The sequence below is a fragment of the Netta rufina genome, assembly GCF_964035555.1.
Source record: "Netta rufina genome assembly, chromosome: 1".
Classification (NCBI taxonomy): domain Eukaryota; kingdom Metazoa; phylum Chordata; class Aves; order Anseriformes; family Anatidae; genus Netta; species Netta rufina.
In genome coordinates, this window is record NC_140123.1 from 103,501,118 (window position 1) to 103,526,559 (window position 25,442).

Here is a 25,442-nt window from a genome sequence, read left to right on the forward strand (position 1 = left end):
AAAAAATATTTGTTGGGATATGGTGAAAAGGTCACAGTAATCATATTTGCTACCATGTCGATATGTAAGATTGCCCTGTGCTCATCCCCCCCCTCCCTCAGGACAAAATAACTTTCTCAGTCATGGCATGAATTTACAAGCAGCACCTGAAACCAAGGAAAATGTTTCTAGTGACACAGAAATGAAGATGCTTTAAAAAGGTGGGGGGTTTTTTGTTTGTTTGTTTTATACAGAAAGTGAGAAGAGCAGGATGGCTGTGAATGGACTGTTCGTGCCTGTATGTGGAGCTGGGACCTGTCTGTGAGTGGTGTTCCGGCAGCCTAACCAGTGACCTGAAGATGTTTTTGAGGAGGGTGGAAAAGGTCACAGCTCCAAATGAGAAGAGCACTTAGCTGAATCCTTAAATACCACTGGGATTTAAACTGATCCCTAAGCCTCTTCCTCAGCTGCAATTTTAACTAGCTGAAGCATCAAATATTCTGTTGAATCAAAGTGAGAGATATGGTGGTCTCAATCTCCCATGCATGTGTCCTTCAGGTCCAGAGGTGGAGCCAGGACAAGATCACCCCTGGCCTAAGGCAGGAGCAAACACTGAGAGCAGGTGTCCCTCAAATTCCTTCACTGTCTCATATTAATCCTTTCCGTAGTTTCTTGAAAGAAAGACAATTAGTGAGGGAGTCACAGGCCATGACAGTAGTGACATAAAAATATCAAGAGAGGAAACAGAGCAAGGGGTTGGGTGCGTATTGTGTAACTGCTTGGAGGTTTGGGGGAACCCACAGCTCATCAGGTAGTTCACACCTCAAGTCCACCCAAGCTTTGGGGAAAATTTATACTGGAGGAGATTTTATAACCCTTCATAAACCTGCATTCCAGGAGATGGAAGGGAAGGGCACAGATACACATATGGATGTGTTGCTTCATGAAATCTTGGCAGGCTAGTTAGCTCCTTTGCTGTAACTATAGTTTGTTAAACTGCCATCTGAGATTAACACACAAACTTCCTGATACACTGTGACTCTTTCAAGCTACTGAAAAGGAAAAAAGGAAATTAAATATGCTCTATTTATTGTTTCCCCAGGTATTTCTTCTCAGACAGCAAAGGCAGTATCTTTTTTTTTTTTTTTTTTTTTTTTTTCCATCTTTTTTAAGGGGTGGGCCACTAATGTGAAAGCTGAAATTGAACAAGCAACTAAACAAAATACTGTCTCTTAATTTCCAGAAAGTTTTAGTAGATTTTTTAAAAATGGAACTTGGAATTCTTTAACCTCAATATCTTAGGCACAGAAGAATGTCCCTTTAAAAAAAAAAAAAAGGAGGGGGGGGGCTGATCATAAATCTGTTATCACTTTGAACCTATTCATTTAAAAATATCTTAGCTAAAGGCTGTGGATGGCAGAGTGATAGAGTTACTCAGACTGAAAAATAATAACTTGCTTTTCAATCATGTTCTTAGGACATTACTGGTGGTCTGAAGTGCCTGTTTGTAACCTGAAGATGACATAAATAAAAGAAACTACCTTCAGAAGGATGAAGACACCTTATCATAAGATCCTCTATGAGCTCTCAGGGCCAGGGGCTGTTTTTCTTAACTATTGCTTATCAACCCAGCTTGTTACTATAGTAGGCAACAGACCAAGGTTCCCAAAAGCAAGCATTGATTTGAGAGTTTTCTACTGTTGTCACTGAAAAAGAGACTATTCTCCTTGCTTTCCCAGAGGCTGACTGCTGTGAACCCTCAGACAAACTCAGGGAGGACAGATACAGTCCAGAGGAAATGCTGGAAAACAACAATAATAATTCCTGTCTTCAGCAGAAGGAAAGGAATAATCTAAGGAGTTCGGGGCCAGGCAGCTTAACTCCAGGTGCCTGGCAAACACTGGCATATACTTCATAAATAATTGGTTGGAAATGAGCAGGAGTTAATATGAATGTGTCAATCCTATCTGATGAATTTCCTTTAGCAGCCTAAGGGGCCCTGTGGGTGAGGGAAGGGCTTCTCCATCTCAATTTTAATAAGCCTTTGATCCTGTCCTGTGTGACATTTTCATAAACAAGTAGGGCAAAAGGCCAGATGACATATACCAGACATATTCTGTCTGGTAGCCAGGAGTGTAAAACTGTCCTATTAACTGTCAGAGCCTCACTGTCAAAATAGGAGGAGGATCTTCAGGGATCTGTCCAACATCTGGATCTTCTTTAAGGTTGGTCTTTAGTGAGTGTGACAAAGGGGACAAACTGAAACACTGGGGAAACTGTGGTTAAAAAAAAAAAATGCACTTATGAATGGGCATGGCCCTAAGCTTGTGCTGAAATCATCACTGCCTGTACCGCAGAGAGCTCACTTGCTTTACCCAGTTCAAGCAAGCCAAACCTCATCACAAGGTGTATGAGCAATGGTGCTACCTTCGAGGTACATGAAACAGTTTTTCTGCCCAGCTTCACATGGATTAGACTTTAGGTGGAAGAGCACATCTAGTTTTGGGCATTCTGTTTTGAGAAGGACATGGACTAATAACAGAGAGCATTGGGCAAAGCAATGGTAATGACGTGAGTTTTAGAAAAACTGACCCCTGTGGAAAGGCTAAGTGAACAGAGGTGTCTCCTAGCCTATAGTAATAATATAAAAATGTATCACTTCTCAAGTAGAGCTTTAGTAAGAAATACCATTCTTTTCCATTCTTTTTCAGGTTGACCTTGCCATGCAAGATCAGCAGGGGCTGCACAGGGCAATGGTGTAAGGCAAAGGTGGAAGAGAGATTTCTCCACTCGTCAGTTCCCACATTACTTTCTGCTTTTGCAGAAGAAACAGCCAGGGATACAAGGCAAACATAATCAGTGGTAAGCAGTATGTTCCCTGGGGGAATACAAGAAGGACAATAAAACTTAACATTTTGCTGAAGCACCTGCAAGATGAACATTACCACAATTAGAAGCAAGTTGACATGACTGGGGCTCACCCAGCCCCACATGCTGTGCAGAAAAGCAGTCAGTGGCTCCTGTCCTCTGGTTCCCCTTTTCCAGCCTTTCATTAGGACCAGAGATAGTTGTAGTGTTGGGACCAACCTGGGCAGACCATACCCTTACTCAACCCAGCAAGTAGGATGGCAAGATTCTGCTGCCCATCCACAAGGCACAAAGGCACCGACCCCCAACATCCACCCTCATCCCTTGCAGGGCATCCATGGGAGTACCTGAATTTCTCAGGTTTTCTTCTGCAGGCAGCCTCAGAGATAAGCAGCTGGCACCAATAAAAGCCCTGGGAGCAAAAGAATTATCAAAAGGAAAACATAATAAATATAAACGTACCTCACCTTACTCTAATGTAAAGGCACTGCTATATGGAGGAGGGATGTGGGAGCCTGATACTCCCACAGTGCTCTTCAGACAGATTTTTTTTTTTTATTTTTTTTATTTTTAAAGACTTAATTTCTTCTTCCCAGTTAAAATATTTTGCTGGTGTCCCAAGCTGCAAAAATGGCTTCAAGTCCTGAGCATTGGCTCTATCTCTGTCAGATGTGTTATATTTCTGGTCAAGGTTTGTTGGAAATTGAATATTCTGGGCTCTAATTTCTAAAGAGATTTTTATTTTGAAGTCAAGAATCAATTTATTGGTATCAGGAGCTGGAAGATACGGCACCATGACAATGTCAGTGTTGCCTTCACCTGTTCACTGATAATTATTTTCGTGATTTTATTTTTGCCTTTTGAACAACTAGCACCTGGAGACACGGCATTACCAAATAATCTCATTTTAAAATAAATGAAAAAGAAAGGAGATAAGGGAAAAACAAGTTTGTCACAGATGAGAACCTGAGGAGTGTTCTTTATAGCATCAGAGAAAAGTAAAAATAACTCACAGTATATACCTTAGTGTTAAAAACATTTTTGTACTCATTGTTTATGAGTTAATTGCATGATTTTTTATTTTGATTGTCTAGACCCCAGTTTCTAAACAAGTGTGCAATCTTTTCTTCAAAAGAAATAAAAAGATACCACTCCTAGATTATTGGAAAAAAGATCCCTGTCTCTTGTTTATTTATTTATTTAGAAAGCACATACAGCGATGCATGGGGAGGGGAAGAGAGATGCAAAACAGGTGAGCATACAAATCCATCTCAGAAGAAATAGTGAGACACTTCCCAGGTGATTAGTAGTACATCAGTCTATGTGAGCATTTAAACTGTTGTACCTCTAGATTAAAAAAAGAAACCACAGAGAATTTCTGAAGAACAAGGTAAATGTCTATATTTCAGAAATCCCACCACAATCAACTTGTAGGCAACAAAGTTTTTGTTCTGTTTTTGTTCCTGATTTTTCCTCCGAGGGGCCTCTTGCTCATGCTATGGTTTCTTTCCTCAGTGTCCTCCTCTGGTGACAAGTAAGGATACTTGTGAATGAAGACTTCCCCTTAGTTCTTGACCTTTTCTTTAACTTCTTCTGATGCTTGAGTGAAATGCCAAGCTCCTCCATTATAGCATTGAAAGAAAGACACTGGTGGAACATGAAAATTGCATTAGACACTTTTCACTGAAGACAGAGTTTGACCATACCCTCTGACCAAATTGTGGCTCTTAGAAACAAGGACTTCATCTCTCAAAGACAGGATCAGAAAGCTTCTCTGGTGAGTTCTGCCAGCCTTTAGTAAGTCTCTAATGTATAGTAGGTAAAGTCTATAAGTCAGTTTTCTTGCCTAACTTGACTTTCACTGAAATTAATTTAACTTTGGTTTAACTAAAGCTGATTATGAATGCTTCTGAAATTCTACACAGATGACTGTGATATTTTGGTGGCTTCACATCATAAAACTTACCCTTTTTTTTTTTTTTTTTTCAGCAGGTAAATCTCCTCCTGACCTTAAAAGCAGAAATAGTTTCTTTTAAAAATCCTTATCCACCCCTAAATTATGAATACTAAAGAAGACAAACAAATATTTCATTGTGATTTAATTATTTTCTCTTCATGAAATTAATAAGCAATTCCAAATACTTTTTCCTCGTTGGAATGAATCTTTTTCAAATACTGTGTATCAGAGAAAGAAGAGAAATTACCACAAGAATGAGGTAGCTGAATAGTTTAGAAAGCAAACAGAAATCTTTTTTTCTTTCCACTATCACAACATTAACAAAAACATTTTGGATAAATGGAAAAATCTGTTAAAATCTATTGCTAGAATAATTACTTATAACACAAAAAGCACAAAGAATCTTTTAAGTGGAAGTATCTAGCAAGGCAAAAGATTGTTCCATGCAAATATGTATAAATAGATTATTTATACATAAAATGAAGTGATGGTAGCAGTGTGAAACAAAGCTTTAAACACCTTACATCCACCACGCTCAATAAATCCTCCTACCAGACCCTTTCTAGAACAGTAGGACTGCTCAGTTTTAACACAGCTGGTTAAAACAACAGTTCAACAGTTCTTGTCAACAAATGAGAGCAACAGCACATGGTTCTTTGCATCAAATACAAATTCCCTTCTACAGTGATACCAATGCAAGGAGAGTTGTGTTCAGTCTTTAACCACTAGTAACTCAATGGTGATCTCTACTATAAAAAAAGAAAAAAAAAAGAAAAAAAAAAAGAAAAAAAGGTGGGGCGGGGAGGAGGAGAGAGAGAAAAGAGTAAAAAATAGATATGTTATTGAAGAGGAGAAAATCCAAGCTTTGTACTAGCCAGCTGAATTCCAGTGGAATTCAAATGCAAAAGAGACTATGAGGTATGAGGGTAGCCTGGATAAAGGTTAGGTCCCTTGTATAAGGTAGCAAAGGGATTCCTGAGTGGTGAACTCCACACTCTGCACTTCTTCCAGTCCAGTAGAAACCCTCTGGGTGGAGTGTGTAACCTCGATTCTGCACATGAGACCAACACATCTGTGCATCAGTGTGTCTGTGGTTTAAATGTATATGATTGTGCAGGTATCATCATGTCCATTTGTGGGATGAGCTGCATACAGACTAATATCCCATAGAGTGTGACATCAAGAGTTTAATATGCTTTTTCTTTGAGATGCTTAATTTTTGCTCATCTGAAGTTCTTAAGTATATGTGAATCAAACTAGTATAGATTCATGCCAGACCCAAAATGTCGAAGGCATGGGCTGGGTCACTGTGTTACTTTATATATATGTATATATATAAAAATATATTTCAAATTAATATCTGGTAATAGACAGGACTTTGGTGTTGCAATTATCATTTAAATAGCTCCTTTGGCAATGTAATATAGGAATTTCAGTGTTACTGGAGTTAGAGTCAAGTGTCTGCTGCAGCCTCATGCCCTCTGGAAGCAGCAGGTGAATGAAGCAAGTATCATACTAGTACAGAATTATTTGTATATTGCTTCAGGCTTTCTTTAGAGCATAGCACCACTTATTTCCAAACCAATAAAAGTATACGCTCTAACTAGACGATTTAGCATGTATAATTTATCTCTACTGTCTTAGTTTTAACTGAGCTTTCAACATCTAAATTACCAAGTGATTCCAGAAATCCATGGCCAATAATGAAGAAGGGACCATATTAATAATTTGTAGGATTGATCAGACTGATTTTTATTTTTTTCCTGTTGTTCTTACCAACTTGTATGCTGTGTGTGTGCTTCTGCATTGTGCATGCAGGGATGGTTTCTGCAGAAGAAAGAGTACACTTTGCTGCTTTGTTAATATGCCTATATTGGAATTTTCCAAACGGATTTGTATTATTCAGACTATGAAATGATTATAATGTCTTCTAATTTCAACAAAATAGTCCCATGAAGATCATTTTACCTTTGCACATAGATATTTGAAAAATATAACTGGCATTCTATATATGAAGTTTTTAACTTCTGAGGATATGTATTGTGAGGCGTTCAACTGGTTCCACTTTCAACTCTCCTATGAAATTTTAAAAATCATTTTCCAGATATAAGCCTTTTAATAGAAATATTACCAGAAATAGTTCAATAGTTCAAGTTTATTTTTATGACTAGGTCTGATGTTTAGATTGTGTCTCTAAGAATTGAACTTTTGCCTAAATGTTCATCGGTACCAGCTACACCTAAAACCGTAAAAATATTACTATTCTTGTCTTTCCTGCAAACTGATCATGTTTATTCACCCAACAAGGTATGGAACTAAGTCATTTAAAAATCTGAAAGATTCTGTCTGCTGAGACTCTCTCCTCTCCCGTCCTGACAGTGTAAGTCCCCAGTGGGCTGATCCCACTATCCAAAAGAGAAGTCAAAACACACAAGCTTACATGTGTTGACATGTAAGAATAGGCTCAGCCATCCTACAGAAACAGCAGTTTGGGAGAGGTGAAGGAGGACAGTTTACAGTGACAGCTACCTGAGTCTTACACCTTGTAGATCCTCTTCCTGACTTCATAAAAGCACAAAAGCAGATTTATTTTTACTGTTATATTACACCTAGTTTTGAGGGACTTAAAACACCATTGATTTGAGTTTTGTCAAGCTGAAGCAATGAATTAAAGATAGATTTAAGACCTTGTACTGATCTGTCAAAGATATTCCAAAGGTTATGGTCATAATTACAAGTCTGATCAACTTTATGAGTATTCCTCTATCTGAAATCCTGCCATCTTTGAATAAACATGCTGGAGGTGGCAAAGAGAATTAAAAGCCTGGGATACACAGGGCCATCTAAAAGAGCAATCTTAGACAATACTTTGAACTTTCAGGGGTTTGGTTAATAATTCAGAAAGGCAGTTATAACATGAGCTTTCTTTTGAGCCCTGGAAACATAGCTCAAAATCCTGTTTATCTCCAAGTTTGTTCATACAATCAGGAAACTGAACAGATGTTTGAAAACCAGGATTGCACTGAACTCTTCAAGCAGCAGAGAACTGTGATATAGAAAGGGTACAAACTCAGCCAAAATGCCTTAGGAGTGACTTGAAAATCATGGACAAGAAACACCATTTGTAGGGACTCTCAAGACAGCCCTCGGAACAACACCGTGTCTGCTGTACAATTGCAGTAGCCTTTAAAAAGGGGATGGTGACATTCTAATTCCATTTAAAAGGGTAATATATTGTTCTTTTAATCTCATATTCAGATATCCAGACCCAAAGGGTTTATTTAAAAAGCCCTTTTTTAAAAAAAATATTTATTTTTTATTTTTATACATGCTGTTAAATCCACTTTAGAGATCTCTGTGAGAATGAGGGTGAAGTAGGAACAGAGCAATACATTTAACAACAGAGTAATATGTTTAACATTAAGCTTTTTGACAGCTTGACTTTCTCATTCTTGCAGTGCCAAAATGCTGCAGTACATGGCCTGTGAGGGTTAAAGGAAATCTTTTAAAAACAGAATGGATTTGGGCCTCTTTGTGATTTGAGACTCTTCCTCTTTGCCCTTTGGTCATTTCATCAGGATGTAAAAGCTTGCTCAAGAAGGTCTCAAATCTTTACTTCCACTCCCATACAGAAGACTGTATTAAGCATCATGATAATTCTAAATTCATTATTTAAAGAATAACATAAATTAAGCTAGAAATGACTGAAAAAGTTCTATAGTTAGGCTTTATCAGTCTGCTACTGCTTATGTTGTGGGGCTACCACTGGAGACAAAACTTTTCTATTGTTTTTTTAACACCTTGCAAAAACAAACAAACAAACACAAACAAACAAAACAAACTAACCAAACAAACAAAAAACAGGGTGCTGTGCTGGAGATCTGAAAACTATGGATATCAAAGGATGTAGCCTAAATTTTATTTTGGGAGAATACCTGACCAGCTCAGACACAGGAAGAACAGGATTTTTCTCCTGCTGTGCCTTCCTCGGCATGAAACACCCATAGCTGGGATGCTGACATATGTCTTCTGCTGAAAGAAAAATGATTTATTTTTTCCTAGTGCACTGAAGGAAAAATATCGAAAATAGTTTCTCCTAGTGAGTAAACTGCTGTTGCAGCACATTAAGAATCTGTTTGAGTATTCTGTCATTGATGGCTAATTGCATGAGGAGATCACTAAATGAAGGATTTTGAACTGTCAGAGTCCCTTGAACAGTGACTTTCAGAACAATATCACAATAATCCATGGATTATTTTAGCTGTTTCTCAGTTACGTAAACTGCACATCAGTTTCCTGTTTACAAGAAAAAAAAAATCAGTAAAGCTGCTTGCTGATATCAGAAACCGTCTTATGCAAACATGGCTGCTCAGTGAAGGCACAGCTGGCCACAGTTGTGTTTGGAGGTGGGGTTACAGCCTGCAAATGGATGGGCCAAGGTTGATGTTTGAAGAGGAGAGAGTATTTATAGACCTAACAACTTCACAAAAAATTATTTTTTGCAAGAACCTAGATAGGGATTGTTTTTCTTCTCCCCCTTCTCCCCCTTTGTTCCAAAAAAGCTAAAGATTTGAAGCTTCAAAGCTTTGATCCAAGAGAGATGGAACAAGGACATGAAACCATGGCAGTACTTGGAGGAAATATCAATCCAGATGTGTAAAGTATTATTGGTGTGCTTGTTCTAGCTCCGCGGTGCAGACACATTACTAATCCACCCTGATCCTAGCTCTCTGAAATGGTGATCATACAGCACACTGCCTTTGTTCCTCTCATTCTTCTCCTGTCTCATCCTTTCTCTCCCCTTCCCCCTCCGCCCCCCCCATCTTTGTCTAATTGGATTGCAGACTGTGTGATGAGGACAGCAACTGGCACTAAATAAAGGTAGGCCTATTGAGCTCAGCGAAATCAACCTGGCAATGGACTGGGACTTGTTTATTCATGACCTTTGCTTTCAGAGGTTGGTGGCTTCTATGTGTCAAAACGTATGTTTTTTTTTTTTTTTTTTAAGACATTATTTTGAATATTCTGGGAACTCGGAGCAAAATGCAACAATAGCAAAATAAAAATTACAATAAACCAAAGTAAGGGTATATGTTTACAGCCATTTGTCTCCCCAAATATCTCTGGTTTAAGCTTTCCTGGTACTGCAGTGTCAGAACTGACGGAGTCTGCTGTGACTCATCCATCGCAGGCAGAGCTGTTAACTCAATACTGACACACCTGGGAGAGGACCTAGTCTGACCATTGGGTCCTGGGAGCAGTTGCAAGGTTGCAAATAAGGAAGGTGCAACGGTAACAATCTGTGTCTGTAAATGGAGTACTGTTTTGTGGCCAGATTTCAAAGTTTAACAGCTGTAGACGCTGAGTTTTTTAAGGCTTCAGCACTTCTCAAAACCTATTACATCTCTGCCCACAGGTGCCGTACACTTCACAGGAGATGCCATGGACTACGGCTTCATTGAACCTCACTGTTAACCTGAAGGCATCTGACTCTTTCTAGAGCCATGGCAAACCTTGCAAAAGCTGTATTTACAAGTGTAGATTTATTAGTTCCCAGGTGGCATGCCTCCTCTTCACCATCTCAACTGCTGGTGTAACTAAGGAGCTAAGGAGCAGGTCAGGCTTTTTAACAACTTTATGGTAGGTAGATATGAAGCCCTATTTGGGAAAGGAGGAGTTGCTTTGTAGTCCCCACCAGCAAGCTGAAGTCTGTGAGGTTGCCTGTGGGGACACCTAAATGGGGAAAATGATCACTTTTACTAACAATGTGACTATTTCCTTGACAAATGTGAAAATATTTACCCAAAAAGTGACAGAAAGTTTCAGTATTCTTCATTCATCTAAACAGTGATTAGAAAAATAGTGGAAACTGCAACAGAGAGGATTTTTTGTGCAGAACAGTGATGAAGATAAGCCCATTAGTAATTTTCCTTTCTGAGAGTTCAGAGAAACTGGTTTAAATTGGTTTTGAGCTTCTTCAACTGGGAAATTGCAGACAAGAGTGAATTTTTTATTTTTTAAATCAGGGATAAGGAAGATCTAATTCAGGTCTTCAGTTCTAGGAAGGTTCATTTTATGAAGACACGAAGTTTTCAAAGCTCTGTTCAAACAAGTTAAAATTCCAGATTGAGCAAGACAAATTCTTGCAGCATCTGGAGTAGAACATAAATACCCATGTACACAGATGAACAGTGGCAGAGAAGAGGTGGCATAGCCTAGTCATGAGCATCTTCATCAAAAAAACAAACAAAACAAAACAAAACAAAACAAACAAACAAAAAAAAAACACAACACAAAACTTGAGCCTACTGCCACTATAAATAATGATGACTAAAAATTGTAAAATGAATGGAAGAAAAACACAGGTCACACCGTCTTTTCTCAGGTGCAGCCAGGTGCAAGATTCAAGAGGAGAGCAGAGCTTTGCTGGAGCACTTTGGTGATTGATCATGAAGGCATCCACTCAAACAAGTTTTCTAGTTGCAGTAGAGCCCAGCAATGGCCCCTCAATAAAACAGATCATTAAATTGTTTGATGAGGAGGAACTGCAGTGTGCAAGAAATCATAAAGTAGGTGTGAGGGGTAGAAAATGAATTCATGAAACTAGAGGTAAGCCAGGATATAATGAAATTCAGATAAAAGGTAATTGAGTTTTGAAAATGTGCTTGTTTGCCATGGTTCATGACATCCTACGAGCTGGCATTTCTATATATTTTGTGTATCTCTCCCAAATTGTTGTCATATGTTTTTCTGTGGCAACAACAGATCCAGTTTCCAGCAGATCTCCTCCTGCTGGGACAGTCCCCAGACAAGTGGAGGACTGAAGGAAATCAAATTGATGTCCTTCCAGGATATAGAAAACATCCAGTACCAGCTTCCTATAAAACATTCCTTTTCTGTTTCAATATGCAAAACAATGCCAAGGCAAGACAGTTGAACATAAATTGATATCATGATTTTTACTGGCAGTTATGTCATAAAGGACTTCCCTATGTCACAAAGCCTTACAACAATGAACATCATGAATTGCTCAGGCCAAGTCAACAGTTATGCTATGAAAGGTATATGCTGGGAGTGCCTGAGGGTGCTTTTGCTGAATATGTTCTTAAATGTTAATGGTTACATGGCATAAAATTTAACTGAATGATATGATCTTGTGCTATGATAGTTACTAGGAGGTTTTGTCTAATGAATTTTAAATGGATGAATTAAAATTCATTAAATATTGACACCAGAAAAAATATATGTCAACTAAAAATCTCTGGCTGTTTAAAATAGGGGTTTAGGAAGTTAATGGAGCCCGCAGGTTGTTTTCTGAGGTTTATAGAGAAGTGTCTGTCCCACTTGCTGAATGCTTCAGCACAGACCAAGGAAAACATTTCTCCGTGCTTTCAGTAATGAGACTGTCATGAGTTTACTCAAGTTCTGTTGAAAATGAAAGTTAAATAATTTTTCTTACCTGAAAAAGGTGAATTACCCCATGAAATGACAAGATGACAATTGTCATATTTCTTAGAAACTACTACAGTCTGTTGCTCTCAACCTTCTTGTAGGTGTAATTATTTTCTGTGATATGCATTTAAACTGCCCAAATTTCCAGGACTTTGACAATTTGCATTAGATAAGCTTATCTCCTGCTGAAGTGAGAGGCACTTTGAAGACATTAAATGCATGTTGGTGAGTACAACCTTTGTCATTATGTGCACTGTTTAGGTTTAATGTTTTCATTGGACACACCTTTTTTCTTTCCTGACTATACAGTGTGAATTGAGGGCTGAGTTCGAATCCCTCGCTCCTCTCGGATTAACTTGCCACAGTCTAACTCCGTAGATAAGGTGGTGCCAGAGGTGGAGTTGGACGGATGGGTTTGCTTACACTGTAGTCCATAAAAGAAACAAAAGGCCTTGCATGCAAGAAAAAAAAAAATGGAGAAAATGAATAAATGAAAGAAGTAAAATTAAAAATAGACATGAAAATGAGATTCAAAACTGTTTAAATCAAAAGAGATTATATTTATGGAAACAGAAAAGTCATAGATTGTACACAACTCATGCTGTGGATTAGCTTAGTGATAACATACAATGTATCGAATTTTCTATCTAAGCTTCTTATATCACCAGAATAAAAATAAAACAAAGCGAGAGAAATCAAAAAGTAACACTAAAATTCACAGTATTCTCCTCCTGTTCCCCAGAATAAATCTGTGAAAGTCATATATGATGTTATGTTAACTCATTCAAAGGTTTTAGTTATTGTCATCAGTGACACATTGCTGTGAAACAGTAGTAGAGTTCCACAATGTGTAGAAGCTGTACATGTACACATGTATCCATGAACATTTAGTTATTCACCCAACAAGTTGCTAAGTAAATTAACAGTCCAGCATGATGTAAAGCTTTAGGTCTATTTTAATTATGACTTCAAGTATACCTTTTCCAGGAGCCTTTTCCAGATTCCTCAAGATTTTCTAAAATATTCTGCACCATATTAGTACTTAGATATTTTTACTGCAATAGTTCTCCAAAATTCATTTCAATAATTAAAAAACTCCCTAATCTTGAATCAAACCAAGATCTCATTATATTCTTTACACATTTTGTGGTAAAACTAGCATTATTGTGCTAATCAGAAAGCTACAATATGGGCAAAAAGTATCCATCATTTCTGTCTGATTTACTTCAAAACTTGATTACTAAGGTCTGAAGAATTGCCCCACATGAGCTCCATCTGTTGTTCATTACATGGTGACATTGCCTTTAGTGAGGGCTTGCTCAGGTGCACACAGAGAAGTCTACACAGTCAGGAGCTGCCTTCTTCTGCAGCATACTATGAAGACCAAGTCAACTGACACTGGAATGAGGTCCCATGGATTGGACCCTCAGTAACACTAAGTGTCAGCTAGGAAATGAAGATGCCTGGTAGGATTCAGCTCACTTCTTTCCAGCTGTCTGAACAGCAGGCATGTAGATTTAGCTTCATGTGACCCCGCAGCAGCAGCAAGGAGATAGAGGCATGGCTGCACAGAGCTTCATTCCATCCAGAACCTGATGTCTGCAAATGAGGCACTGTCCTCTCAAGGTCCTTAGCCCTGGCTGCTTGCTGTGATTCAGCTGTCAACCCCTCTTGTGGCCCAGCATCAAAACAATGTAAACCACATCTCTGAGACTGATTTCAAAATGTTCTCCGTCCCCTCCCACTCATCCCTGCTGCCTTTGTTAAAGTTACTTTTCTTGACAGTCGTTTCTGGATTTTATATTATTATCCTTGTAGGACTACACCTTGGATGGACAGGATGAACAGCCCACTGAAAAGGTCGTGCCTTTCCCATCTAAATGGAAACTGAGCTTAAACAACTCATTTAGAAGTAGAAGCCTGATATTTGGAAACTTGAAGTTAGGGGATATGAACCCACCTCTTGGTGATGGGCACAGGGGCCACCAAGCCTGCAGTGCAATGTGACCCTCATCCCTATGATATGTCCTGTAGAAGTGAGCAGGATTTGAACAGCTTTATCAGCTAAGCTGAACAGGACTAAAATAGGGGTTAGGACACTGCTAGCAACAGACCAGGACCAGGGAAGGCAGCCAGAGGGAAAGGATTAGCAGAATAGACTGTGAGTGACTGCCCATGTCTTGTTTCTTTTACAATGTTTGGAGGCTCAGAAAATGGGTGTTTGCATATTATTTTAATGATTGATTCTGTTTCTCAAAGTGCTATGATATTCAAAGCACAATTTATATACAACAATTTCTTTGTTTTCCCTCTGACCTTTCAAATTGCTTGTTACACTTCAGTGTAGCTATATCCACATTTTATTTGGCTCCATAATCTTACCTTATTGTGGCGTCAATCACCTTTCAGCAGGTTTTCCTGCTTTGAAGTGTATGCACAGAGTGTGTAAACCTCTGGCTGTGAAAGAAATGCTTTCTAGAGCAAGAAAAAAATTACACTGGGGATTTGGAAGTGCATTCCTGTTGTTACTCAAAGGGCTGATGCTAATGCCAATAAATAAATAAATAAATAAATAAATAAATAAATAAATAAATAAACCCACTTGCATTTTATTCCTTTCCAAAATAATTTATACTTGAAATCTTAAAGATCATGCAGAAACTGTTTGATAAATTAATTGCTCTTGTTCTACATTGCCATACTAAGCAGCACTAATTGGACTGTGGATGAGGTACTTCCCTATTCTTAATAATAAATTAGTTGTCTTTAGTGCTAGAAACACATGGTGAGAGTCCAGCAATACAAAATCTGCACTCCAGCAAAGAGACTCATAACGCAGTCACCTCCATATCTACAAACCCCAGCCTCACAGACACATAAGCAAACTGGAAATGGACAACTTACCTGCTCAATATCACTGTTTTTCCTTGATTTATATATAAATTCACCAATGGCTACGAACACTGAAAGAACAAGCCCTGCGGCGAGCACTATGAAGATGCCCCCAATATTCTCCACCCCGAGAGCACTGGCTTCTTTGCTGTCCTCCTCGGGGCAGCCATTGCCTCGCCACCACTTTTCCTTCATCATGTGGAGCTTCCCCTCCTCCTGGAGCTGGAGGATGGCAATGGTGATCTTGTCCCTGTAAGGAGACCCTGCAAGGTAAGAGCAAGACCCATCAGTGCTGGTTGAAGAAAAGGGAGGAAGGCAGGGAGGAAGCATGTTGCTGTTATCTATTTGCAGCAAAACAGCTTCCTTATCACAAGACTGATTATTCCAGCTAGAAGGTCTTGGTTTCTCTTCAGCTGGAAGGGGAAAGAGAACTATGTGTTGGTATCTGCCCCGGGGACTGGAAAACAGAAGGCTCCTTTGGTGTGGTTGTTTGTTTGGGAATTCATGATAATTTCTAGGGTCTCCTGCTGAGGTTTATTCAAGCCTTGGCAGTGGGTTTTCTTGCTAAATAATCCCTCTATATCATGTTTGAATATTGCTTTGAGCATCCTTTGAGACTTTCCACTTTGCATCTCTTCTATTTACTTCAACATCTGTTTATTTTTCCTACTGCATGTAAAATGAGTAGCTGTCTAAGAAAACCCACAGTCAGTCAAATATATTCTCTTCTCATTTATACCTGCATATGCCCACAACTCCACTTCAACTTATAAGAACACAAACTGGCTGGGTCTTTTATTTCCGTGACTTGCAACAATATTGGCATTGCAAGCTGAAAATAGCAACTATTTAATGCTTTTTATTTTCAGGCCAACAGCTTGCTAAATGATGCATCTTCAGGCTCAACAGCATTAATGTCTCTGTACAGTATCTGGCAAATGGCAGGGTCACATTGGGCAGCTCAATCTGTTTAGGTTTGCTTCTCATGCACTGTTCCGGCTGTCCAGCTTCCAAAATCTCTGTTGCCTGTGATTCATTTCAGCCAGAAGCTCTTTCAGATGCACAAGTCTGTAGCCCCAAAGGGGGGAAAAAGGGAGAGATCTTCCCCTCAACCTGATTTTGCAGCAGAGCATAGTTAAGGGGAAATTGCTACCAATTAACTTTTTCCATGCTGCCAGTCACTGAAGTTATCAACAATGATAGCAGCAATCCTTTATTAATTATAATAGATAAGCAAAAGTTGGTTTTGGCATTGTGAGGAAGACTTTTGTTTATGTATATGATGATAGCAAGCAGGAGAGGGTTACAAGAAAGGCAGTTGGTTCTAAAGATATATTATCTATCTATCTATCTATCTATCTATCTATCTATCTATCTATCTATCTATATCTTGGGTACATATATATATGCATTCAACCCCTGCCATGCTGTATTCACTGAAATTGCAATGTTTTAGTGTCTGGGCTGAAATACAGTCAATGTGGCCAATCTCTCATCCATGTACCTAACTGCAATTCATTCTTTCCTCTCCTTTAGCACATTAATAAAACTACTCCTTGTAGCTGGAATTTCACAAGGAGTCAAATTTAGGTGCAAATTGAAGCAGCTGCAATTCTTGATCTGATCAACAAACTTTAAGGCAGAAGGTGCACCAGGATTTCAGTGGTAGCAGGGTGCAAGTAGATGCGGACATTTGTGGAAAGTGTGGAAAATCTCATGAGGCACCACTTTTGTGTCTTCATGCATCTAAACGGCCTTGGAAATTTGGGCTTAGCTTCACTTTTCCTACACTGTTGTGCAGGACACTATTAACAATAATTGTACCATGAATACAAGCCTCTGTCTCTCTTTCCATTTCCCCTAGCCTGCAGCACTGTCTGAGGAGAGTCAGTGTGAAAAACATGGCAGCTCCTCAGTTGTTGCGCCAACACTCAGCTATTTTTCAGTGTATCCTACTGCCAACAATAGGACATGCTGTGACCACAGATGCCAAGAGACATGTGTCAGATTATACAAAGTCCATCTGGGAAGCCAGCACTCAGCAGCCACTGCTTTGGGTAGCCAGCTTTGAAAGGAAAATATACTGGCTGTAAGAATGGATGACTTCTATGCATGCCATTAAAGGACCAAAAATAAGCACAACAGAAAACGAAACAGAAACACCTTCAAAAATGTTTTTAACACAGAGAAGTGAATTATTACTACTGAAAACAGGAACGCCTCCCAGCAGGAAAAGCAGAATTGTTTCTGCCTTAGGAGTGGTTTGTCGCCCTGATGGCTGGAGTTTGTTATATTGTAGGACTCATCTATTTTCCTTCGACTGAAAGGACAGAGCTGTTAGGCAAAGTGAAGCATCCTGAGTCATGGCACAGGATTTGTGGGGATGTTCATTCTTCCTTGTGATGTTTTTGTTGCCAGCAGGATTATCACAATTCATCTTGAGGGTAACAGGTACATCTATATTTCTATGCGTGCTTTTAAAGTTTGTCAAGTGTGCCTGAAGTGCTGGATTGGTGGTGTTTTATCAGTGAGCACTAAAACTGCACACAAATCCATCTCAACACTTCTTTGAATATTCAGCACATCATTTATGGCCATTGAGCTATTAACAACCTACCTCGCAGGCCGGGAAATACATCCATCTACTTCCTTAGCAGTCTCCCAAGTAACTGGTAATAGCTTTAGTGTTAGAATTACTTGCATCAGCACTGGCAGTGATGCTGGAAGTAATACCTGTCCTGATACCTATAACAGCATTGGTTTCTTCAGACGGATTCCTCCCAGGGTGACATTTTGCACAGCTTTTGCTTAGAGGTGCCTCTGATACAGCCATGCTTCTAGGCTGCAGCAAGCTTACCATCAACTATCACAGCTGATTTTTCATTGGTAAGGTTCTTTGCCAAGGATCTAAAGAAAACCCTCCTCCCTGTGACCCATGTACTCAGTAATAAATATAAACGGAGGTTTTTGTTGCTACACCTGAATCCTGATCATCCTACCTCAGCAAAATGGAGAAGGAAGACAGAATATATATATATATTTATATATTTTTACTTGCAGAGGTTGCTGTGATAAATAAGGTGAAATTCCCAGTGTATTCATAGATGAATTGTTTCCTTGGGAACCAAGTGTTGATAGTATTCAGCTCATTCACTAGAAATTTTAGAGTGTAAGGTGTACTTTGGCTGCTGCAAACCATAGCCACATGGTTGTATATTCTCCTGAAGGAACAAATGCAGATTCAGACTTGCTGAAACTTTGGTGTTAAGGATCACAGACAAGTCTTGTTTTCCATACAGCTTCTGCAGTGCAATACTTTTGAATGCTATGAGAGTATAACAGAGGCTTTGGGGTCTATGTGAATAGTAGAAAGGTCTCCACAACTGCATTAGTCTTTATTTATCTATGTCTTTAACTTTTTAAAATTTTAAAATGCCTGATGATACTGCATCATTCCAAAGTGCTTGCAGGTATCTATTGCCCCGATTTTTTGCTGTTTTTTCTTAAGAAAGGAATCAAGGCACATTTATCATACAAGAAACATCTTATAAATATATTTCACAGCTGTATTTCCAATGGATGCACTTTCTCTGAGGATTACCATCTGTTCCAATTATTCTGTCATTGTTCTTGGTTTAAAGTATGGCAGCTTTATATCTGCAATGAAACTCTTGCCATGCATTTGTCTTTATTTGGAGATATTTTAGCTTTTGTACTGTTTTCCTCAGGGAGAAAGGCTGTTCTCACACAGACAGTGTGGAAGAATATAGTTAAAATATTCTGTATGATAATCTGAGGTGCCCAGCAGTATAAAGAACCACATGTCAAAGTGCAGTGGTGTTTTTCCTCTCTTATTTATATCTGATCTGCCAAGCAACTGATGGACCAAATACTTCACCTGTTATACCTGTATAACATAGTTAATTCCCCGGAAGCCAATAGAATTGCATAGCTATTAGCAGAGTGTGACATGGTAAATGTATATATGAACAGTCTGGAGAGATATATCATACAAGAAGAAGATCTGTCTGCATAGTACCATTATTCACAAGAACCCAGAGTAAAATAAAAACAAAAACAATAATAAAAAAAAAAAAAAAAAAAAAAACAAAAACCAAAAACCTGACACTTTCTAATTCTCTACAATTAGAAAAATCTTAAAAAGGGCACTGGATATGTTAGAAAAGGTCTGCTGGAAAGAATTCCCAGAGACTGAAAATCTCTGCTTAGCTTGAAACCCTGGAGTGCCTGATGCAGATGCAGAACCTTTCAATTGCTTTTCATTGTACTCATACGTTGAGTCACAAAATGGAACAAAAATCAGTCTCCTGTCATGTAGTTTTCTTGCAGATGTGTATATTGGATGTAACATTTATTCTGCCCACTACTACTTTCACAGAGACACTACCTGACTCCTCCAAGTAAGCTGAAATTCAGTAGAACAACTTGGACCTCGAGCAGCACAGGAACACCCTGTTTGTTCCACGTGGGATGCTCCAGAAGGCAAGCAGGCTACTTAACTTTGTTCTGCAGATGTAGCCTGCACTACTACATCTATGTTCTCTCCTGCCTGTAGAGTCTACTTGCAGGTGAGTGGAGCCAAGAGGTGGTCTTTTGCTTTAAAGGAAGCTCCCGGGGTCTCTTTTGCTGAGAAAATTATCTAAGGCACTAGGGCATCATTCAGATGGCTATGAATGCATCTGAATAGAACATTGCTGGGTGTGCTCTACAGCACCTGTGCTGGAAAGTGTCTTACCGATAGGGGTTCCCACACCGTAGCCTTTCGAGTCGATAAGCCCCCCAATCTGGGTGAGGTTGCAGTTTCTCTGGGTCACATACTCGATGCTGGTTGACTCCATCAGCAGCGCGTAGTCCGTTGTGAGCACACGCTGGATTCCCTCATCATTGTTCTTCACCAGCGCTGTCTGCTGCCTGCTGCTCATGAACGCCCACATCTTCTCATATGTGGATATCTTGGATTTCTAAGGAGGGAAAACGAGGACGTAGAATCATACCAGCACCCAAATTACACTTGTAAAATTTTCCTCTGCCTTTTGTTGTGAATGATGCCAATAGCATATCTTGAATGAAAGGGAATTTGTAGAATGGTTTTCCTTCCCACAGCCTTTTTCTCTTGCTGTGTTTTATGCTGAGAAATCTTTTTTTTTTTTTTACTTCCTTTGCAGTGCCAGGAACTTCATTACTGGCACAACTGTGAAGTGCTTTGAAGTTTTTTGGGCTAATGCTGTTACATGGATTACAGCAAATGACTACACATAGCCCAGCTAAATTAGTGCAGCTGGATACTGTTGCACTCAGAAGCAGCGTTTCTGCCTGTCAGGGCAACTGCACTGTCCCAAAAGCCTGATGATGAATAAAGTACTGGCTCTTTTGTATTGATATCATTTGCCTAGAAATCATGTACTTCAAGGATAAAGCTTGAGAAACAAACCCAAAGTGACTTCTAAGTAAACTTCTGCTTTCAGCTTCTCATTGCAATCAGACTTAAGGTCCTAATCCTTCTCCCACTGAAGTTTAGGGGGATTTTTTGCCACTGGCCTCAGTAGGAGCATGCACGTGGCCTGTGTCAATACCCAGCTGCAGAGGGAAGAGGGAGGCCAGCAGCCCCAGCCACCTCCATGCAGTGCTAGGCATCCCTTTCCCCACTCCTCTCCCTGTGCTGTGGGAGCACCCTGCAGGGAAGGGCTGTTGGAGAGGGTGGAAAGACAAACTGAACCTGCTTAGGGACTTCTCAGGGGCACTGTGCCTGCTGCCCTCAAGATGTGCTACTTACAACCCAAAAACCTTCAAGCTAGTGCTAACACGATTAAGCCTCCCTCTTCCCCTGTGTGCTGTCCAAAACCGCTGAGCACACAATGCCACTTTTGGATGAAATAGCACGTTAGGCCTACGGGCAGTTGGACCGTCAGACACAGTTTGTCTCAAGATGGCATAGCCAACTGTTGCTGAACTATAGCACAACCTAGCACAAGCCAGCCAACCACAAAACAGCTTTGAGATGTACATACAAGTCCCTACACACTTATACTCTCCCACTTCTAGGGCAGCATATCCTCCCCCTCCTTCACGGGCCCTATCTCTGGTTTGTAGCCATCAGAGCTGATTTTAGGCTCACTGTGTGGAGACCCTAAGTGCTCATTACACACAGGTGTCTGGGGGATTCCTGTGAGAAGCTGATTTTCTGGTTCTCTGAGCTTTAAATGTTAACTTGCTTTTCCTGTGAATTCAATACCTGTGAATTTCACCTAAATTTCACCCAAGTTTGTTAAGCCACTGGATACCACTAAACTTTGAATATAGTTAAGTGGCTCTTTACAAGAAGAAGCTATTTGTACTGCTCAGCTGGGAACACTTTTTGAAATTGATGATACATTTATGCAGTAGATTGAATCCAATGTTGAATTTACTGGAAAGATGAATTCCTTATTCAGATGAGTTTGAAAGAAAGATCTCAGCTTCTCAACTTACCAACTTGCATTTTTATTTTTTTTTCAGGATATATCATATGCTGTACTCTGGCCTTTGGATTCTCATTGATTTCAATGGAAACATGCCTGCACATCAGCAGGTAGGAGCTGGCAAGACTTGCAATGTCAGATTAAGATCTATTATCACAGAGGGGCAAGAAAGCAATGGAAGATATATAGATGTGTTGGAAACAGAGCAGGACAACACTCTGAAGGAATATGTTCTTGTCATGATTTGCAGGTGTGAAACATCTTGCCTCCATTTAGATTTTGGCTAAATTTGGACATTCACACACATGGAGAATGCTGCCTGAGCTCTCACTGCTTTGTCTGCCTGGAGCCCCATCACCTCACCAGGGTGTTCCTTAGTTCTCCATGCCCTGTTTTCAGGGTATTTTCCTCTGCTACAGTCAGGTTTGTCAGACCAGTGGCTCCAAGATTTGCATACAGGGAGGAAGCTGACTCCAGGGCTCCTTCAAAGCTAGGACTTTTGTCTCCCAGAAGTAACTTCAGTTGGTTTTGATTTCATTCCTGTGACTACCTGGTTAGAAGGCATAGCCACTGCAGAAACTTTCTTGAAACTTTTGCCACTCTATAAAGAGGTTGTCTGGAGAGACTATTCACAACAGTGTAAGGCATCTAGAATTAGTGGAAAACCACAACTGTTTGTATCTGCATTATAAACAAGACTAAATAAAAAGAGCCATGTGAGTTGGCATAAACACAAGCTGAGTTTTCAGAAAAGCCATGGAAATATTTTTCTTTTCTCACATGGTTGCTAACCTGCATCCCATCCAATAAACACCTTGTGTAAAGCCACACTGCAGGGGCTTGCCTCTGCTACTTGAAGCAGAAAGTCTTAGACCAAAGTTCTTCAGAGTTTACTTTGTGCCTGGATCACTTGATGCTTTCAGAAAACCCTTTTCTCTGTGTGCCACGTGCAGACTTGAAAATCAGCCCCACCTGATCATGTACCACATGTCAGGCACCGTGTCCTTTCTCTCTTCTGTGGTGGGGCACTGACAGCATGTATCGTTTTTCCTTTAAAAAAAGTGTTGTTCTGAAGGGGTCTGTTGTTTCCCTTGGCATGCCTTAAGTACTAGGTTAAGCTCAGGGATGAGTCAAGACTTGGAATATAGGAAGCACTCCACTTCTATGGGACATCTTTGCTGCCATTAACCTGGTGTCACTGCTTCTTCTTTCCCTTTCCCTTTCCCTTTCCCTTTCCCTTTCCCTTTCCCTTTCCCTTTCCCTTTCCCATAGAAACCCTTACTTCTGCCATTTCCTCATTCTGAATATTAGGATTTATATCTTCCCAGGTCACTCACTGCAGTGTGTGTGTGTGCTTGCTCATCTCCAGAAGTATGTGCATTATTTTACAGGACAAGTGAGGCAAAGTCATGCCCTCGCAGGGCACATAGTCTTCCTGTTGCATACCTATTTCTTGTATTTATTGTACAAATATCCACACTGTGATATTTTTGAAGTTTTGGCCAGTGTAAGGAAATCATAATATTTTGAGGGTCTTGAAAGGCTTCTGTAATAAAAATAACAATGTTTTTATATAGCACTGTGTGTTTACAAGTGTGTCACTGGTTTACAAGTGTGTTAAACTGTATTTTCCATGCATCTTTCACTATGTCACCTTCATTTTGCTAGCTTATCCATCTCCATTCTGTAAAAAAAAACTAGTGTCCTTTCACTTGTGTTTGCGTACACACATATTTCAGGCACAAATAAGTTAGCATGCATTGCCTATAAATATTTAATCACCTTGTCTGAAATGTTATTAAATTTAAGAGGTTTGCATTCTTTTAAGCCTACAAATTTTACTCATAAGGATTAACTGTGAAACAAAAACAAAACCAACCAACCAACAACACAACAGTGTAGAGGTGGAAAAAGCTCTAGAAATTTGTTTTGAACTTCATGTAATGAAATTACAATTTACTTCCACTGAAAGATCATGGAAGCAACAGGTCTTGAAGATTTCTCTCTCTGGTGCTGAATCTGACTTCAGAATAGCAATGATGTTGGGTGTCTTTGGGCAGCGAGGAGCTCTTAGACCAAGGGAATGTCCTAGAGCACTCCACAGGCTGCTTCCTGCTGCCTTGCATTCTTTACTGGGGTCCTGTCCTTGCCTTATGTATTTTCCAGGAATATCTCAAGATGGGTTTCCCAGCATATCTTAACAGAAATGTCAGCTCATCCTTTCAAGAACCGACTGTAATGAGGCTCTGAAAAGTACTGTATTTTGTGCATTTCTTTCAGAACAGAACATTTCTGCTCAGCACAGAGAGCCATTAGAGGAGGAGTTCACCCCTGACAGCTCCATCAGGGATAGCCTACCATCAGCTCTACTACATAATTGAAATGACCTTGGTGAACACTGCTAGTTTTGAGAGATGACCCAAATACTGTAGCCAAGATCCCTTTTATGCGTGTGGAAATACTCACTTTTCCTCACGTGGAAACATGAGGGGGTGCAGTTAAAGCAGGGCAGGGAGATGCAGGCTGGAACACCAGGGGAGAGGGCTCTCAGCTCAAGGGCTGAGGCTTCTCATGCAGACACGAGTGTTATTTTGTCCCATGTTTCTTCACCGGGGTGTCTGATCCTCAAAGGCACCACATATTTGACTGTCTATAAACATCACTATGAGATGTTACAGTGAAAAGCATGATACCAATTCATTCAGTGCTTTACTTCCCTGCTGAGACTACCGATGAAGCTGCTAATTAATTCTAATTGTCACAGGATTTTTATGCATGTATCCTATATTTATAGCTTGTTGGTTTTTACATTGACATTTTATGAGATTAACCCATTTTGTATGTAATTAATACTAATAGTGAGAAAAAAAAAAAAAAAAAAAAGAGAAAGCATTTATCTATAAAGCAATTAGCTACAGAAAATGACCTTTTACTTACGATGTGTTTATGTGTATACGTGGCCTGTATATTAATATTATATGTATTGACCATGAACCATTTTAAGAAAGGGACAAACCAGCTTGCATTTTGACTACCTGCAGTATTTTTCTAGTGCATATGTGGCCTTCGGAATTGATCTTAGCCAAGTGCTTGTAAGAAGCTGAGGTCCTGCCTTGAGAAACAACTGGGGGGATAACTGTGCCCTGGTCCCCTTCATATTCTCCCATCAGAGGCATGGGTTTGCCCCTCGCACCAAAGGCCACTAATTGTTCACAAGTTGGTCTGACCACTCAGAGCTGGCTGATGTCATCTTACCTTGAAGAAGGTCATTGTGGATCCATCTCTAACAGCCCCGTACTCTATCTTGGTTTGCTTTGCCAGATCGTCAGCTGAATCGATGGGGGATTCCATCCTCTCTACTGTCAGGAAGGCAGCCAGGTTGGCAGTATAAGATGAGATTATGATTAAGGTGAAAAACCACCATATTCCTCCAACTATTCTGGTGGAAAGAGCTTTGGGCATCAGCTCTGATCCTGTTACAATATTATCAAAACAATCATGTTAAAATGATGCTTAGAGATACCTTTCCTGATACGAAAGACTATTTTTAGGCACAGAATGCTTTTATGAGCCATAATACAATAAAATGATTTAAACAGTAATCTCACAGATGCACATCTAACATTTATAATGGTAACACACTGTGAAGGGGATGTATGCCATGATACACGACAAATGGAATTATCCTTGGGTCTAAACCCCATTACCTCTCTGAGCTAATGTGCAATGGGCCATTAACCTCTTACATCCCTAACAAGCTGTACTAGTATTTTTTATCTGCTTTCTGAATTCCTCTTTGCCAGTATACTGCAATT

General features: G+C 39.7%; 1 protein-coding gene across 2 annotated transcripts in view; it reads right to left on the bottom strand.

Annotated features, from left to right (window-relative positions):
- Nucleotides 1–4,338: 4,338 nt before the first annotated feature.
- GRIK1 (glutamate ionotropic receptor kainate type subunit 1) overlaps nt 4,339–25,442 on the bottom strand; it is a gene marked incomplete at both ends in the record, with an annotated part of 166,806 nt that continues 145,702 nt past the window's right edge. For both annotated transcript variants that reach the window (XM_084284305.1, XM_084284304.1), the window contains 4 exons: nt 4,339–4,494; nt 15,161–15,411; nt 19,905–20,130; nt 24,883–25,100. In XM_084284305.1, the coding sequence (XP_084140431.1) occupies nt 4,339–4,494; nt 15,161–15,411; nt 19,905–20,130; nt 24,883–25,100 (851 nt within the window). The remainder of the gene's footprint in view (nt 4,495–15,160; nt 15,412–19,904; nt 20,131–24,882; nt 25,101–25,442) is intronic.